This window comes from Parus major, chromosome 4 (assembly GCF_001522545.3).
Source record: "Parus major isolate Abel chromosome 4, Parus_major1.1, whole genome shotgun sequence".
Taxonomy (NCBI): Eukaryota; Metazoa; Chordata; class Aves; order Passeriformes; family Paridae; genus Parus; species Parus major.
The window spans coordinates 1,760,272-1,778,364 of record NC_031771.1 but is presented as its reverse complement, the minus strand read 5'-3'; the positions used below and the strand labels follow the sequence as shown (position 1 = coordinate 1,778,364).

General features: G+C 45.6%; 1 protein-coding gene across 8 annotated transcripts in view; it reads right to left on the bottom strand.

Moving 5' to 3' along the window:
* ANKRD17 (ankyrin repeat domain 17) overlaps positions 1-15,940 on the bottom strand; it is a 68,307-nt gene extending 52,367 nt beyond the window's left edge. For 6 of the 8 annotated variants that reach the window (XM_015623874.3, XM_015623876.3, XM_015623875.3 and 3 more), the window contains exon 1: positions 15,392-15,940. In XM_015623874.3, the coding sequence (XP_015479360.1) occupies positions 15,392-15,760 (369 nt within the window). In that variant the 5' untranslated portion in view covers positions 15,761-15,940. Of the gene's footprint in view, positions 1-271; positions 313-15,391 lie in introns of those variants that run through there. The other 2 variants (XM_015623881.3, XM_015623878.2) reach the window with 2 other exon arrangements.
* Positions 15,941-18,093: the final 2,153 nt, after the last annotated feature.

The following is an 18,093-nucleotide window of genomic DNA, read 5'->3' as shown; positions in this document are numbered from 1 at the left end:
ACGATTCTACCAAACGGAAACACTGGCAACAAAGATTTAAAGAGAGAGAGTTATGGCAGGCAGTGGCTGAAATCCCCGCTAATGTGACCGCAATGTCACCCGCAGGGTGCGTGTCCCGCACCCTTCCCGGCGGGGGGGGGAAAGAGCCGGCGCCCGGCCCCCGCTCGCCCGGGCCCCACCGAGCGCCGCAGCCTCAACGGCCGGGGTCGGGGGCCGGCCCCGAGGCCCCCCCGCCATCCCCCGGCCCCCTTTGTTCGTGCCCCGGCCGTACCTCCAGGATGTCCTCCAGCACGTACGCCTCCATCGCGGCCGCCCGCGCCCCGCCTCACCGCGCCGCCGCCATGCCCCGCCGCCCCCTCCCTCACGGCCGGGCCCCCCCCGCCGCCGGCACGGGAACAGGAAATGGACCGTTCCACCCCGTGCGCGCCCGGCGCCTACCACCGCGTGCCGGGGGGGGCCGCGCGCCGCTCCCCAACGCCCGGCGGGCGCCCCTCCGCCGCCCCCTCAGCGCTGGGGAAACGCAGGAACTCAAGGAGAAGGGCCCGAGAGGAACCAGCTCCTTCTGGCGTGCCCCCAGGATCATTTCACCTCCTTCCCCGCCGTGAACTCGCAGAAACCCCGGCCCTTAGATCAGGCCACATTTGTTTCTGTGCCGTGACCTGTCTTCCCATTACAGCAAAAGCTCCCGAAGCTCTTTCTAGTGCTGCTCCATCAGGTGCCCTCAGCCCTTCCTCCTCCACACAGCTCCCCGGTGGCTTTCCAGAAACAGCAATGGGAATTAATTGTGTGGGAATTCCAGAAACAGCAATGGGAATTGTGTGGGAATTCCAGAAACAGCAATGACACCGAGAGGGAAAGGCACTGACCGCATGGAGCAAGGTCTCCACAATGCAGCTGTGACAAACATCATCATGGACCAAAAGCCTCTTACCCCAAACATGCAATGGACCAAAACCCGCTACCTTACATATTCCATAACCCCAGGTGTCAGTGATACCAATTCTCTACGCAGCAGGTCAAAAATCACTGAGCAGTCACATCTGCAGCTCTCAAAATAACTCATTTTCCAGTTCAAAACATGCAGCATAATAAATCTCGTCAAGCCAACAAAAATCTCCTCTCTCACGATGTCATTTTAGCAGAGCACAAAGGAGTCTAATGGCCAAAGGAATTAAATTCATGTTTTTACTTGAAGAAACACTAGTAGTAATCACTTATTTTAATCAATGCTATCTTTTCCCTTAAAGATACTAACTGTTAAAAACACTCAACAGCAAGAATATTCTGACATGGATTTAAAAAGCTGGTTAGATTGGTTAGTAAGACAACAGAGAGAAATTCTAGTTGATCATGATAAATTTTAGGCATAGCTACGTTCTTCCATTTAAAAATGTTATTTAACCACCAAAAATGGGAATTACATCCTACTCACCTATTACAAAGCCCCTCATTTTACACAAACTCAACAGCTGCCCAGGCTACCCATACTATTTTTCCACTTTAGGGAACACCCCAGATTTTCCACTGATTTACAAGAATTAATTCAAGAAAGAGCCACAGAACAATATTCCACAGTTCCTCTGGAACCATGCTTTTAGGGTGGCATTTCTAACATCCCCAGCAGCCCATGTACATGAAATCCAGCAGTAAAGCACAAACATTAGCCCAAGTACAAAGCTGTCCCTGACAGCTCCAAGGATTTCTTTGTCTGTGTGTATATAGATATGTATATAAAAGGAAAAATCCAGCCATCACCTCCCACATAACACTCACATCTCAAAAGTTATTCAGTCTTCTGATCCTCAGAAAGAATTAACAGATACTTGATACCACAACAAAATAAAATTTAAAAAAAAAAAAAAAAAAAAAAAAAACCCAACAAACCAAAACAAAGCAGCTTAAAATAATTTAGCACTGAGCCAGGGATACTTCACACATGACACCACTGAAAACATTTTCAAATGCAAAGACAGCATTACACAGGAACAAAAGTGGCACAGGGCAAACTGAACAGCTCTGTCTCCTCCATCTCCACAAAACAAGCACCAGGTTTTCAGGAGAAGAAGGAACACAAATTATTTACAGTGTGGAATACCAAATTCTAAAAAGCCCATCCCCAACTCTCTATGTTTTACTGATGATCTCACAGTGATGTAAAGTAACACACGCTTCCATTCTGTTCCTGGAGAAATCCAGAGATTAAAAAAAAGAACTAACAGAAAAAACCAAAAAAATAGTACTCTTGAGATTAATTTCTTTTGTATTTCTACTGTGTCATTTCAGGTTTTACACACAGGTCAGGAAATGCATCTTCAGTTCTGCACAGGTGAACACAAACCTGTTTGTTCCTCACTTTCACGTCCAGCTCTAGGAATTACTCAGACCGGTTGATTAGAAAAGATAAAACACGTTATCTCTTCAAAACATCTCAGCTCCTACCTGAAACCCAACAATCTTTATTTAGAGTTATGCTGAAGGGCATGATCCACTCCATGCCCTCATTTATTACCACCCACTAGTAAACATCAGCCTCGAGGTACCCTAAAACCACGCAGCTGTCTGAGCTGCGTCCACCCTGCACATCCCTTACACTCTGTCAGCCTAAACCACACAAAACCCTCCTGCTCCCCACACAGAAGGTGGCAGAGAGAACATCTGAAGCACATCTTGAGGAGACAGTCTTAAAAACGGGGAAAAAAGTCCTGTTTCAAGGCACATGAAGCGTGTTAAGCCAAGGGGAATCCTGCGAGCGTTCTGAGAAAAGCAGAGCTAGGGATGGGTACAGATCAAGGCTGGTTTACTGTGATCCCCACACAGCCCTGCTGGAAACGACCAAGGGGAGAACAAAAACCTCCACAAGAGCCTGGTTGTTCATGCAGAGTAGAGCTGTGCACGCTCAGGAGCTCGCAGACAGTTTTTGGGAAGATCTTCCAACCTTCCAGGCAAAGCCAAAAAAGGGATTTTGAACTGGCATCACGTCACCCTGAAGCACAAGCATTTCAACCATTGATCCGAGACAGATTCTGGCACCCAGGAATGTGAGCACTGAACAATTGATCAGACAATTCCCACTCTTATATCACAAAAGCACATTGTTATCTATTTACAGCTGATCGAGCAGTACTGGTCACCAACTGTCCCAAAGCATATAAACACACTTTTTTGTGTGTTTTCAGAGCCACAGAGCACAGTGTCAAGGTTGGGCTGTTTAAACCCTATCCCATGCAGCTACTCTACCACCTTATTCAGCAAAGTCATGAGGTGCATTAATTAATAAAAAAACCAAATCATTCTGAGAAGAAAAAAAGGAGAGTTGAAGACAGGCCCTCAATACAGAACCGGTTACATCCTTTAGCAGGCATTCCCAAGTATTTCCCTTTCCAGAAGTAGGTACACAGTCAGACAGATTCCACAAGTTCCTGAGACAGTTAAGACCAAAAACCAGAGTGGTTTTCCAGCCCAAATTCTGATTATCTGCTAGAGTGCCAAGAGGCAAAACCCCCACCCACTGTCACACAAATACCTTGAAAACTGAGGTACCTATCACAGTGAAAAACCCAAAAAAGATATACAAAATGAGCATTTCACGTTGATTAGAAACACCCTTGAAATCAGAAAACCCAGTTAATTCACCAAGGGGAAAAATTCCATCATTAAAACCTTCAAATGACCAAGTTTGCTCTTCTGACATGAAACAAAAAACAATGACAAGATACTGGAGCAGGTGTTGATATACAAGAAAAATATTCAGTGCAATGAATATCCACATAGATTTTTCAAAGGCTGCTTCAAACTTGTGTTGGGACCAATTCTCCCATTTTTAGAGTGATGATACTCCCACCTACGTTCATTTTGCTGGACTGAACCCAGCTCTTCATATCTGCTCTCAGAAAAAAAGAGCAATTTTTAAACCCCCTTTACAGCTAAGCCAGAACTGAATGTTTCCCCAAACAGATACCCCCAAGGGTATTCACTGTTCCAGATAAATGCACCAGGATTTACCAACCTTCATTAGGAGCTACAGCCTACAACTTGGAGCTCTCTATCATAGCACTATAACCTCTGAGACACTAAAAACATCCTTCTCTGCTACTTCTTGTATCCTCTTTTCTTTTCTAAATACAAAATCTTGTTATACACCAAAAGCATCATCTCTGCTTTGTGGCAGTTTGCATCAGTCACCACTTGGTGCAGTTTTTAGTTCTTAGTTCTATGTCAATACAAAACAAAATGAGTTTTACACTTACTGTTTCAGCTTCTCCCTCCAGTTTCATCCAACTGCTACTTCTTCCAGATCCTTGGTGGTTACATAAAAACAAGTCAGTCCAAACCCAAACCTCAGGCACTGCCTGAACTCATGACCCCCATCTGTTTTTTCTATTTTCACACTGTATATTGGTTTCTTTTACTTCTTGCAGCAATTGCAGCTCTGCACTTGTCGGCCTAAATTTCCAACATTCTTCAGGCAGGTGCTTCAGTGAATTTCAAATAAAAGAAACCTACTTTCTTCCTTTCATTTTCAATACTGGGGTGGGGATGTGCAGGGATGATGGGCTTGAACCTGATAAATACTGAAAACATACTTTTATTCTGAATTTTTTCTTCCCTTAGCCTTATAATTCCATGTCTCTCTCTGAGTATTTTTCAGACTTGCCTGCCAAAAGCTGCAGGGGAGCTTTCACATGAGTTTTACAGTCACAAGATGATCCTTGCTGCCCATTCTCATTATCACTCCCCCCTCCATTCAGCTCCGTTATCTTCCACAGACAAGGAAACTTTGATAACAAAGACACATATTTTTCTTCTCTAACAACCATGTAACAACTTTTTTTGACCATCCAAGATGATTTCCCACTCAAAAAAACTTTTTCTGCCAAGACAGATCTTTCATTTCTCTCCAGCCTATTCTTCCCCTGGCCTAGGGCAGCAGCAAGGCATTCCAGACCCTTCTGACCCATTCAGTGCTTTCTGTTCAGTTAGTGTTACTCATTTGGGGAAAGAGACAAAGCTGGAAAGGATGGAATTCTATTCCTTATGGTATCCTTGAGATCTAGGTTTTCCACAGCACTGAGTAAACTAGAATCTGGAAAAGTGTCTGACTTCACTGCCTTTGAAAGCACCACAGTTAACATATCCCAAGGTTTGTAATGCTCATTTAAAAACATTACATAACACTAAAAGAGTTTCAAGACTGAGTGCTGGGAGACTAGGGTACTTAGGACCTGTCTGATGGAGGAGCTTCCCCAGTTCCCTTGACAAAACCCTCCTCTGATCTATTCTCCCTGAACAGAAGCACTACCCTTGCATGAACTGTCAGGATGTGCTGGGACCTGGGAACAGAAGGACTCCAGGCCAAGAGAAGCCTTCTCCAAGAGATGGAGACCTCCTCCCAGTAATAGCTGGGAAATTAGGAAATCATTTCACAGATGATTTCTCATTCAAGGTCAATTAAAAAAGGTGATTAATTCCACATCTGAATTAAGAGTTAGCACCATCACGCCAGGAAGTTAAGAGAAATAGAAAGATCCAGCAACAGATCACACAAGCTCAGCCAAAAAGCACTGAGCTTATAGCACCTTTCCCAGGAACCTGAAGACAGGCAATGTCACTGCAACACTCTGGTCAAGAGTGGTGAGCTCATCATCTTCATCAGCAGCCTCTTACTGTTACACCATCCATCTTGAGACAGAAGTGAGAGGCACGACATAAAACTACCTCTGAATTAAGTCTTTATTTATCTCTGCCTAAATGCATCTGACACCTGAGCAGAGTTTATAACCCAGCAAGCAAGCAGCATCCTGACACAGAGAGAAACAAACCCTGCTCATCAGCCAGGAGCCTTCTGCCCTGGTCACTGCTTATATCAGCCCTATTATTTTGGATTTCAACTCCAGAAAGCCAGCCTAAGCATGGAAAAAGGAGGAAAGAAATTATCTTTACTCATCCACAGCACCGCTCTGAGGAGGAATTGAACTACCCCACCACTAAAAAACAGCCCTGTGAAGAAGCTCCTATGATTTTGCTATGGAGGAAGGGCCCAAAGCAAGTCCAAATGTACCTGACCAAAGGTGAAAAAGGGAGACAAAATCACACGAGCGTTTTGAAAGGGTTCTTTGGCACAAGTGTAAGATCACTGGTGGACATTTTTGTCTAAAGAGATCTTGCTTTAAGTTATCCACAGAGTAAAGTTTTCACTGGGTAATACAATGCTACAAGCACTTTAAACACACTAAAGAACCCTGGTTTTGGGAAAAACCACAAGTGAAATGAGGGATATGTTCAGAAAACACAGCTTGGGACACACAAGATCCTTCTGCAAACAAATGAATTTCTATTCCTTTCTCATTCCACATATGAAATTACAGAAAAGCAGCATGTACAGTCCAACAAGGTTCACACTAACACCCCTGAAACCCTAAGGCAGCTACTAATTCAAGGTATCTCTGCATTAGCACGTGAAAAATTGAGTGCAAGTTCTTAGGATGTTTCCAAGCTTAGACACATTCCCTGCCAAGAATTAAAAAACCTTAAACCAAGAAAAGGCACTTTTTAGGACAAAGTGTCCTACTCCTTTCTCAGTGGCCTCATCCAGCACTTACTTCTATACATAAATTCTAATTGAGTGCATATTATATTGAGTATTTTCACATCAAATTCTAATCCAGGACCTGCTGGATCAGGATGTCCCTGCCTTTCTTTCCCTGGCTGTGAACCAGATGGCTGTTTCAACAGCTCTTCATAATGAATTTGGACTTTGTTAATAGCAGTTTTGAAACCTATTCCTAAAAGCAGGAACCATAACAATGTATTTGATGTTTGTTTCTTTTACAGAACTCTCAATAATCAGTTGGCATCTTCAAATTCACAGACCAAGATGGCTGGAAAACCTACTCCGTTCACTGACAGCAATATCAAGCCTGGAATTTCACAGAACAAGCTGTTGGATAAGGCTGAAGAAGGAATAACACATGAACTGACTAAAAAATGAGACACTAACTGGTACCACACAGCACAACTCCCAGCACTTACTACCAGTGTAGCTGGACCAGCTGCCAGACAGAAACACTCAGAGCTGAACACAGGAGCTCAATACTGATCCCCATCTCTTCCTTGCTGGGCTTTCACAAACATAACCACAGGTTTGGTTTATCTCAGATTACCAGAAGATACAACATTTAGCTCTCAAACACTTGCCCTCGATTCAAGATGTGCTTTATGTGAACTATGACCAAGTTCAATAAATGCTGAGGAAGTTGACAAAAGGTTTTTTAAAAAATTAAATACCTTGTGGACTGGGTAGACAATACTTCTGTTATGAAATCAATTGCTTGAGTTATTTCCATTAATAAGTACCCCAATGGTTTTTGGAAAGGCTGTGCACTCTGTAACAGCCAATTCTGGATTACAATGAAAGCCACCATCAAAGACATCTGCCTTGCTTGGAACCTTTTTTGCAATTCTTTTTAATGTAATTTTTTTTTTTTCCCCAGATAAAGTTCATTAAGAGTTCTACTGGTTACCTTACTTCAAGTCTAACTGGCTCAAGGAAGTGCTCACTGGGTGTCACTACTCACACACTTCTGCCAGACCAATAAATTATTATTATTGAAAGATTTTTCTAGGTTTTGGCCACACTGTGATGTAAGTAAACAGTGCTGGGACACAACTGCTCCGAAGCACAGGAGGAATTAACATCCACACCAGCTCTGATAAGGAGCAGTGCCCTTGGCTCTGCTGTTCCCCCAGAGATTCCCCACCCTGGCAGAGGTAAGATGCTCAGGTAAGCCAGCACCCTGGGCCATTCTCTGGCCTGAGCCTTGCTGCAGAACCCAGCTGTGCCAGCACCCACCTCAACCTAAAGACACTAGTAAACTTCCTCAAGCTAAAGACACACATTTAGAGTGATTTTCCACACAGCTGCAGACATTTCCCCCCTCCTGCCAGCTCCAGAAAAGCCCTTTTCCAAAGTTTAGCACAGAAAGTTGGCCACTGTATTTATCCCGGAGGAGTTATTTGATGGAGCTGATTCTCCACAAAAATACCAGCATGCTGTTATGGCAGCTCTCTCTTCTGTTAGTGATGGAGATGGACAGAAGGCATATGTTCATCCAGGGAGCAGACTGCAACATTCCAAGTGCTTTTTTTCCTTTAAGCCAGCTTGGGTTTTTTTGTGTTATGATTACAATCATAATTGGCACTTTTTTAGTCAGTCTCCAAAGTGACTCCTTTGCTGCACTGCACTAAATGACACAAAAGTGATGGTGATAAACCAAAAGGCTGCAGCACTTGAATAAAATCCTGCTTAATTCCTCTCTTGCTCCCTATCCTTAATATGCTGCTTTCAAGAACTTGAACAAATACCAGAGACAAAAGTCAGTGCTGATTTTATCTGAAGAAGCTCTAAGTTTTTAAGCTACATAAATAAAAATAAATAAAATTAAAAATAAGAATTCTGTATGATTTATCTGTTCCAGTCACTTCCAAACAGAAAATCCAGAGGAAGTGTCAAGGGGACTAGTTTGCCCTTGGAGACAAAAATTCTCACCCATCTGTACCATCCTTACCAACTGGAGTCCCCAGAAACAATGCAAATGTTTTCTGTGGCAGGGATTTATACGAATTATCCCACCCAAAGAGGCAGTGCTCATCCTCCTCCCTGCCCTTCGCTGTGTCAGCACAAGCTCTTGTGCCTGACAAACTGGATCCAGGAACCCATCAACTGGAAATGTGTTTTTTCTCTTACTGAGGTTTTTTTTCTCTCAACGACATCATTTCCCAAGTGGCTGGGAGGAGCACCAAATGCCCTTTTTTTTTTTTCCCTCCAAGCCCAACTCCCCCAGCTTCAGTGGGATTAGTACCCACGCTGATGCAGGGGCTGAACAGCACTGAGCACTGGAGGGAAAAAAAAAACACAAGTCACATCATGACTTGAAAATTTCAACTTCATTAAAGCATTGTTCCCCATTCTGTGGAGGAGAACAATTCTCACCTGCAGAACAGTATCAAGAGGAAAATTCCACTGGCAAAGCATTTCAGGACAAGAATACCTGAGGTTTGGAAATGGGAAAGCTCCAGGACAGGAGAACACGTGAGTCACCTGCCAGACAGATGCACAAGGGAGCTCCAGCTTCTCCTTCAAGGGTTTGGCTTTTTTCTTGTGTGTGGGAAGAACTGGGAGGTACAGCTGAGAGGGTAAGAGCAATCTTCCTCCTCTTATCTCTGAATCATTCCCTGCCCAAGAGGGTTTTTTTTTCCCCCCTTCTGATGGGATTGTAGTCCCCAAAACTGCTCCTGCACAGCTGGACAGATGTATGGACTCAGAACCATTCCTTATATAGCAGTGCAAGGGCAAGCACTTTTTGAGCCCAAATATGAGGCAGCCCCTTAGCAGAAGCTTGAACTTGTACTACTGTGTGCAAGATGTCTTCAGTTTAAACCTAAAAAATAAAAAAATCATGACGCTTTTTGATTGTTTCAAGTTGAACTTGAGGAGAAAGGAGGCTGAAACTCCAAACTGATATTATAAATAGCAATATTTCATCCTGTTTCTTAATGTTCCAACATCTGTCTTGCTCTGTTTTCTAGCTCTGAGCAGCTGCTTATTTGGACACATGATCCACTCCTGATGATTAATACCACATAAGATATTGGGGTGGGGCAGGGAAAAACATAAAATCAAGGTTTACTTCAGCTCATTTCCTAGAATATACCATTATGCTCCAGGAATTTGAGGATGCAGGTAAAATACAGAGGAGGAATGACTCCTGTACATCAAACACCAGTAATTTGAATTGGTCAAAAACTGCTCTGGGTAATGCCAACAAAATCATCCTAATGACAACATCCAGCCTTAAAGAAAACACTGCATGCACAAACAAAGATGTATTAAAGACATGCTTGGCTTTGTGGCTGACTTTTAGCCTGGTGTAGGACTATTGCCTCATGTGAACACGAGGTGACACAACAGGTAAGTAATATTTCCATGTGGCTTTAGCTCTTTGCACAGTCACGAGCTGAGGACGGTGTATGGGGGATAACCTGGCTGAGAAACATCTGGAATGCTGAGATAACCTCTCCCAGCACCGCCTAACACAAAGCACTGCTCACTGGGAACAGAGAGGAAATGCTGCCCTTCATTGGCCAACAATGGATTATTTTTCTCCAGAATTCCTGTGGACACTGCACAATGGATGGATGGAGGTCACCAGAATTCCCACACTAACACCAAGACATACTGGCATTCCCTGGAATGAATTAACTTCTTCCCCAAGTACACATGTTAGCTAAATGACCTTACCCAAACCACTTGGAAGCATTTTTCTCCTTCCTCACCGACAGTTCTTTTACTCTACAGCTTCTGAAGTCATGGACACAACAGAAGAAGCCCCATACAGCTGCAGAAGCTCTACACACAGCTGAGTCACCTACAGGGCCACTCCAAGCCACCAGAAGCACAGCATTGCAGAAAAAAACCACACAATGCCTGCCCAGGCAGCCATGGATTCTGCTCAGATGGCCTGAAGACGCTAATAACAAATTTAGGCAATTTTTATTTAACACCGAGTTAAAAGGGCTTGTTCCCTTAACCTCCAAAACAAAGGCTTCTTACTTAGCTTGGATCTGCAGCATTGATTTTTTAATTCCTAAATCAAATTTCAAGCCAGCTCTATCCTAAATAAGCACCAACAGTTTTGGTTTTAAAACACAGATAGAGGGAAAAAAAACCAACCACACATAATCCCATTTGCCTTCAACCTTGACAGATGAGGAAATTCTCTCAGCTAAATCTCTTCCAGAGAAACCATTCTCTTTACAGAACTGAATTACTAGCTTAAAATGTGAGGTGTTTGGCTCCAGCCTGCACATGGGAATTATGTTTATAAGAACATTTCCTGAAGAAATATCTAAGGAAGTAAACAAATTCACGTGGTGCCGCCAATACTGAACTCCACCTTCTGCAGTGGTCACTTTCTGCTGGGGGCTTTCTTTTCCAACCCAGATATTCAATGATTACTTCAATTAAATAAAGCACACAAAAATATAGCAATATTTAAGAAAATAAAAGTATTAGGTCTATCCAAACTGATTTTGGAGGAACCTGATCCAGGAGCAATAAGGAAGGGATGTTAAACAGTTTTGGCTAATGCTTCCTGAGGTTTCCTACTGGTGAAACCTGGTTGTGGGATTCCCTTACCAACAGCCCTGGGATCAGCCCTGACATTCCAGGGATTTTTGAGAACCATCCTACAATATTTCTCTCCAATTTCCTCTTATGAAAGGAAGAAACCAAGTGGTACAGGCAAAATACAGCTGAAGCAATCAGAAAAAAAAAATCAAAAATAAAAAATTAGAAGATAAACAATGCAGCAGAATCTGAGACTGAACTGCACTTCAGGATGTCACACACCCACAAGGACAGGGCCCCGTCAGTTGCATGTTCAGTCACATCTCTGGGGACCCAAGGACATGAAAATAATGGCAGTGAAGTGGTCAAGCCAGACATGGTGGCCCTGCAGATTCCAAAGGCCTTATTCCAGGATTCTGATGAAGACTGTTAGGGTTAAAAAAAAGGAAACAGATTTCTAAAATAATAATAATTTCTGTGCTTCCAATCAGCTCATTTGAACACTTAGGCTCTACAAGTGTTTTCCAATTTAAATATTACAAGCACATGCCTGTGATGCTCTTGAAACCACACCAGGACACCCAAGTTTTCAGATTAACTTTGCCTTAAATCTGAATCCAAGGAATTCAGAGCAGCTTCTTCTGCATGGAGAAATTTCAGAGCACTGGTGGTGTTTTGTTGTTCTACTTACTTCATCTTACTAGCTCAGTTCTATTACTATTTCAATTGCAGCTGAAAAAACAAAAAATGAACTTTTACTTACAGGAGGCCCAAGTGAACCAAGAATGCTTAAAAAACAGCCAAAACACCTCAAAAAGCACCCTTTGCACAGGGGCAGCTCTTTCAGGTACAGTTAACTGAGGATTATATTCTGGAAGGATAATTTGCAGTGCATAAGAATCCAGTAAAAGGCAATAAATCCACAGAAATCCAAGATGGATCTACACCTTGGATCATGGCAAGGTTCATGGACAGAACCTAACTTACAAACTCTTAAGATGGATATAAAGGGCAATTATAAATTTCACTGCCAGCAGCAAATATCCTCCAAATCCAAAGATTTGAAATAAGCTTGTAAACAATTTTCATTACACAACTAAACCTTTCAGTGTCAAATAAGAGAAGTCTCTAATGCACTCTGGACATCAGGTTTCTAAACAGCAACTGGCTACGAGGACCTGCTCATTTTTTTACACTATTTCACTATGAATTTAAGTGTTGAACAAAATTTGTAGGCACAAGAAAGTTTGGAAGGAACCTGCAAGCTGACCTCCCCTGCTGTGTAACCCCTACTGCCATTCTTCTCATCCCTTAAGATTCCTCTTCCTCTACACTGAGAAAAGTCACCATTTTTTAACAGCTGCTCTTTAGGGAAAAGGCAGTTCACCTCTTACAGACAACACTGGACCCCACACTAGCTAAAGTCTTGGGGTTTTGTAGTAATCTGCTGCAATTTAAAAAAATCAACCTTGGAGGTTGATGTGAACAGCGTGGCAGGAACTCTTTAGGTTCTTGGTACACAATTTCCACTGACCTTCTCCCAAAGCTCTCCACAGTGCCTGTGTTTCCACACTGAGCTCTGATGGAGTTAAGACACAGAGATGAAAACAGCTGATTGTAACTCTTCATTCCCTTCCATCAGCTCAGCAACAACCAAGCCCAACAATGTCTTTCTACTCCTGGGGTTTCTGTGACTCAGGATGTGCCAGGTTTCCCTTTAGAACTCCTTGGACTTGTTGCTACTGTACTCCTGATTTTTAGAAGCAGTCTCATTAGCAGTCAAATCTAGAAGCACTTTGCTTCAGAGATTAGAGAAGTCTTAATGTATTAAGCATAGGAAGGGCAAAAAATAGCCTAAGACAAACTATCTTAAGTTTACAGAGATAATGAAGGGAATGGTTGGGAGGGAACACCAGCTTCTGCAGCTTTCCCACAGTAATTTCCATTTACAGCAAAACCAGCAACTTACACTTCTTTGTATTTTTCACTTGATGCGCCTTCCAGACTGCCCGTGGTCAGAAGACCACAATCCAACTGCAGAGCTGGGCACAACGCAAGAACATGTGAAATACAAAAAAAATTAACCCCCAAACAACTAAAAAGGCCTTTGTTTCTACAGTGGGTTTATTTCATTAAAGCTTTTAAAAGCCAAAACTAACCATCATGTTCCTTTCAGACAAGGAAACCCTCTTTCACTGAGAACACCCCAAACACGTTTTCTCCCCAGGAGCTGGTGAGAACAACGTTCAAGTTGGATGTTCTGCTCCATTAATCAGGCCATCCTCATGTTCACATTCCTAAAAACTGTGACTTCAGTGGAAGTATTCCACAAGCTGCATCTTTTTATCCTCAAGTCACTAGGAGAAAGACTAGAACAGATTTCTGCAAGCAACCTGCATGACCAAGAACAATTATAAATGAAGCATGTGGCATATACTCTGTTGTGAATCCTGAATTTCATCATCTCAGGATTATTCACTTGCTTACTTAGCCCTGCTTAATATTTAATCCCAGACCACCCAGCCTGGGAAAGCCTTCACTTAGCAGAAGATGAAACCATCAGGGAAGCTTCCAGATGCCCACACTGCCTGTATCAGTATCTAACAGCACATGTCACTCTGTCAAAAAAAAACACAAAAAAAAAAAGTGAAGTATTCTGCTGCCTCATGATATTTAATGATCACTGGCATTTTTTCCTCTCTGCAGCTCCCTAAGAGTGTGAAATAGGTGCTTATGGCTCTGAAGGCAGAGCATGCAGACAAAGGCTCACCTCATCCACCACCTGAACTCCTCAGCTGTCTCTGCCCTTCTCATCCTGCCACACACACAATTGGTTCCACCTGAAAGCTCCCAGTAGAAGGAGCCTTTGGGAAGGATGGTCATGGACCACTGAAAGAAACCTGCCCCTGCTCTCAGCAGCAGGTCTCAGTTGACACAAATTCTGTGGAATGTTTCCATCACAGGCAACTGATCTCAGGGCTTGGCAGCCCACAGATACATTGAAGTCACTCCAGGGCCTCCAGCCCCTCACCACAGCAAATCCCAAAGGCCTTTGCTCAGCAGAGCTCTCCAAGCACCTGTAGGACTGCTGGGAAACACAGCTCAGCAGCAAACCAGTTATCCTACAAAGTCTTACACCATAAAAACCTTCTACCTACACAACAATGCTGACTTTCCCAAAAATCAACACCAGAGAAACAAGCGACTTGTTTGAGACACGCTCACTGTGTGCAATTTATCTCAAACAGCTGGATAAAAATGCTTCTAGCATCGACTTCAACAGGAATAAAATGCAGAGTTGCTGCTTAACCGTGGAAAAACCTATCACCATCCCAGCCCAGCCCTTCCTTGAACCTATCAGACCCTTCCTTCCTGCCCGATTTCTAACAGAACTGTAGATACACCACTCGAAAGCCGAACCTCTTGGAAACCAAGTTCAAAGAAAAGCTAAAAAACTCAGAGTGGACTTTTTGCGGACACTACTCAAAAAAAAACCCCCAAAAACCAAAGCGGAAGTGAACGTTCAGCTGGGGAGGTTACAGAATTAAAACCATTCAACAAAGCAACCCTGTGTGACTACACATGCAAATAAGGGGCTCCCAGCCTTACCGGCCTTTTCCAACGATACCTACCTGAAAACCCTAACACCAGACAAAATCGAGTTACTAATGCTTCCCTGGGCTTGCTTCTGCATTGCACGGAAACAGGGCGGCTTTCAGGTTGGGAGAGAAGCGGCAGTCCAACGCCCCGGCCTCTCTGGCAGCCTTCGGCTGGCTGCACCTTCACCTGCTTTACCTGCACGCTCTCTCCAGGACGACCTATTCCCACCGCTGGGCGCGCCAGCACCTCCCCAGCCACGCAGCCGGCCCTCCGGCCTATCTCCGGAGCTTTCCCCCGCTCGGCTCTCCCTCTCCCGGCTCCCTTATCCATCGCCACACAGCACATGGCACACAGCACCGTGCCAGACAGCACCTGCAGCGGCTCCTGGGCCTTTCCCTTCGGGATAAAGCCGCACCGGGGATGAAGGCGGCCGCTGGCTGCGGCTTCCCCGGGAGCCTCCGATCCCTGGGGAAAACCGGGGGTAGCCGGCCCCGCATCCCGGCGAGCGGTGGGGGGACCGGAGGCCGGGATCGGCCGTGCCCCACCACGAGGTGCTGCCCCTTCCCGGCTCTGCCGCAGGGCCGAGGGCGGGGGGAGCCGGGAGCGAGCTGGAATTATGAAACAGGATCAGCAGGGGAAACCCCCGGGGCCTCCCCCGCGCCGTACCTCGGAGACCTCCTCTTCTTCCTCCTCCTCCTCCTCCTCGTCTTCCTCCTCCTCCTCCTCTTCCTCGTCGTCGCTGCCGTTGTTGCTGCTCTCGCTGCCGCCGCCGCCGCTCTCGCTGCTGCTGGCCGGCCGGGCCGCCCGCCCGCCGCGCTTCGCCTTGCCCGGCACCGCCTTCTTCTTCAGCAGGAGGTCGCACACCCGCACCAGCCCGGCCGCCCCGGGCCCGCACGGCGACGGGGGCGCGGCGGGGCCGCTCGGCCCCTCCGGGGGACCGGGCCCTGCTGTGGCGCTGCCGGCCTCGCCGCCGCCGCCCTCACCGCCTCCCTCCTCCGCCGTCACCGCTACCGCCGCGCCGACCGCCTTCTCCATGGCCGGAGAGGAAGGAAAAGGAGGAGAAGGAGGAGGAGGAGGAGGAGGAAAAAGAGGAGGAGGCGCCCGCGGCCGCCGCTGCCTCGGTCACCTCTAGCGCCGGCGCCGCCGCCGCGCCAACTCTCGCGATACTTCCCGTGGGCGCCGCTCGCGCTGCCTCGCGCTGCCCTCGCGCGGCGCGCGCTCTCGCTCTCCCCTCACGCCGCCCGCTCCCGCTCCCCTCGATTCCCGTCCCCGTTCCCGGCAATGGGACCGCGGCGGCGGCGGCGGCGAGACACCCCTTTCCCCCCCGCCTCCCTTCCTTCCCTTCCTTCCGCCCGCGCCGCCGCCTCGGTCACCGCCCCGGCGCCGGAACCGCCTCTTGCGTCATCACCTTCAGCCCGTTCCGCCTCGGTAAGGGCAACGGGTACCGCGGCCTAGCCGCCGTCGGGAACCTTCCCCCGGAGCCGCCCGGGGCTACCAGAGGTGCCGAATTACCCCAGGAGGGCCCGGCGGGCTCCCGCCGTCTGTGGGGACGGCGCTGCCCCCACAGCGTGAGGGAGCGCGGCCGGGGCGGGAAACCCCCGTGAGGGAAGGCCCGTGTTGAAACCCCGCAACTCTCAGAATTCCACTTAAAAAGGGTGTTCTCTCATACAGCGCGGACAATATGCATTAAAAAGCAATCTACAAACGCCTCTTATAACAGAAATTCGTGGGGCGTTGCCGAAAGGGTCAGAAAATAAACTGGTAGAGTGTCAGTAAAAGTGGTGGTCAGTGAAACTGCACAGCACAGAATTGCAGCTAAAAGTGATGTCCCAGGAACGACTGGACATGGCAGTCAGTGCTCTGGTCAAGCTGACAAGGTGGTGATCCATCAAAGGTTGAAGTCGGTGGTCCTGGAGGTCTTTTCCAACCTAAGTGATTCTGGAATTCTGTGTTCTTTCACACAGTTCGTTCCCACCAGGCGCTCCGCATTCAAGAGTAACTTCCAAATCCCTGTTCTACAACCATTTTCTTTCCATTCCACTCAAAATGACAAACATTAAGATGCCCACATCAATTTGACCGTATTTCTTTAATGAAACCCTTTGACTATGTCATCATGCCAGTTCAGCCCTCAGGCCCCCTACCCCAGATTTTCATCCCCAAAATGTATTTGGGATATTAATACTGCTGCCTCCATTAGGGCAAACTGAGTCCTGCAGTAACCAAAGTTACATCTTAAATCTAAGTTAAATACAAATATAAGTATGTTAAATATTTAAATTGTGGGTTCCTCGTTGGAGAAATGGGCTTTTTCCATTTTACTTTTTGGACCTGTTGAAAATAAAAATTATTTTGACCACAGAAACATATGACTGTAAAGATCAGCAATGTCTCTTTGCAGTGGCACACTATGGATGTTTTAGAATTGCTATTTGAAACCAGCACTGCCTGTTCTGGTTAAATTTTACAGAAATGAAAAGAGATGGTTGCTGTTTCACGATTTAGGTGTTGTTTCCCTAATTTGGCTGATTGGAAAGCACCGATCAGGTCTGCAGCTCCTCTGAAATCAAACATTAAGTTTTAAATAAATCCCCAACTGGTGCTCATCATGGAGTCTGCACAGTTCCCCCCCAAATCTTTGTGTAGCTGAAATCCCCCCAAAACATCCTGATACTTGCCTGTGTATGTTCCTAATTAAAGGACTGCCTTGGTGGTAAGAGCCCCACTGTTAAATTACATTATTTCCAAGTCACCTGGAAATAACTGGCACAGACTCCTAACCTGCTAATTCAGGAGATTAACCTCTCATCTTCAGGTACAAGGTTTAAACTGAACAACACCTTTATAAATATCTCTGCAGATGATAGTTCGATGCGATCCAGGAGGAATAAACCGAATATTCTAGCCACCTACCTCCTACTTCCTGCTGTGATGCACAGAAATCTCAAACCAGCACCAGATGTGTGACGGCAGATCAGTGCTGATAATGCTTTTGTCCTCCTTTAATTTTTGGTTTTGCATTATAATTAATGCAAATGCGTTGGTTTTTACTGGTTTCCGTCGGGGTGCAGGCACAGATTAAACATTTGTTATTTGTTACAATTATATATAACATATCTGTTACTTAGCATTTACGTTATGTATTATGTGTTGTCATCACAAGAGGCAGATGGGTCACCTCAGCCCTACAGCCTGAGATTTGTGGTGTGATGTCACTTTTCCAATGGATAAGCCTGGAAAAGTCACCTGATCTCCATCATTTGATCCGAAACTGTCTTTAAACAAAATACCTCTGAGGTTGCTGTGGCTGTACTAGCAGCCAGACAGGTGATCCAAATGCACCACATTCACCCAGCTGGCTCTGGGAA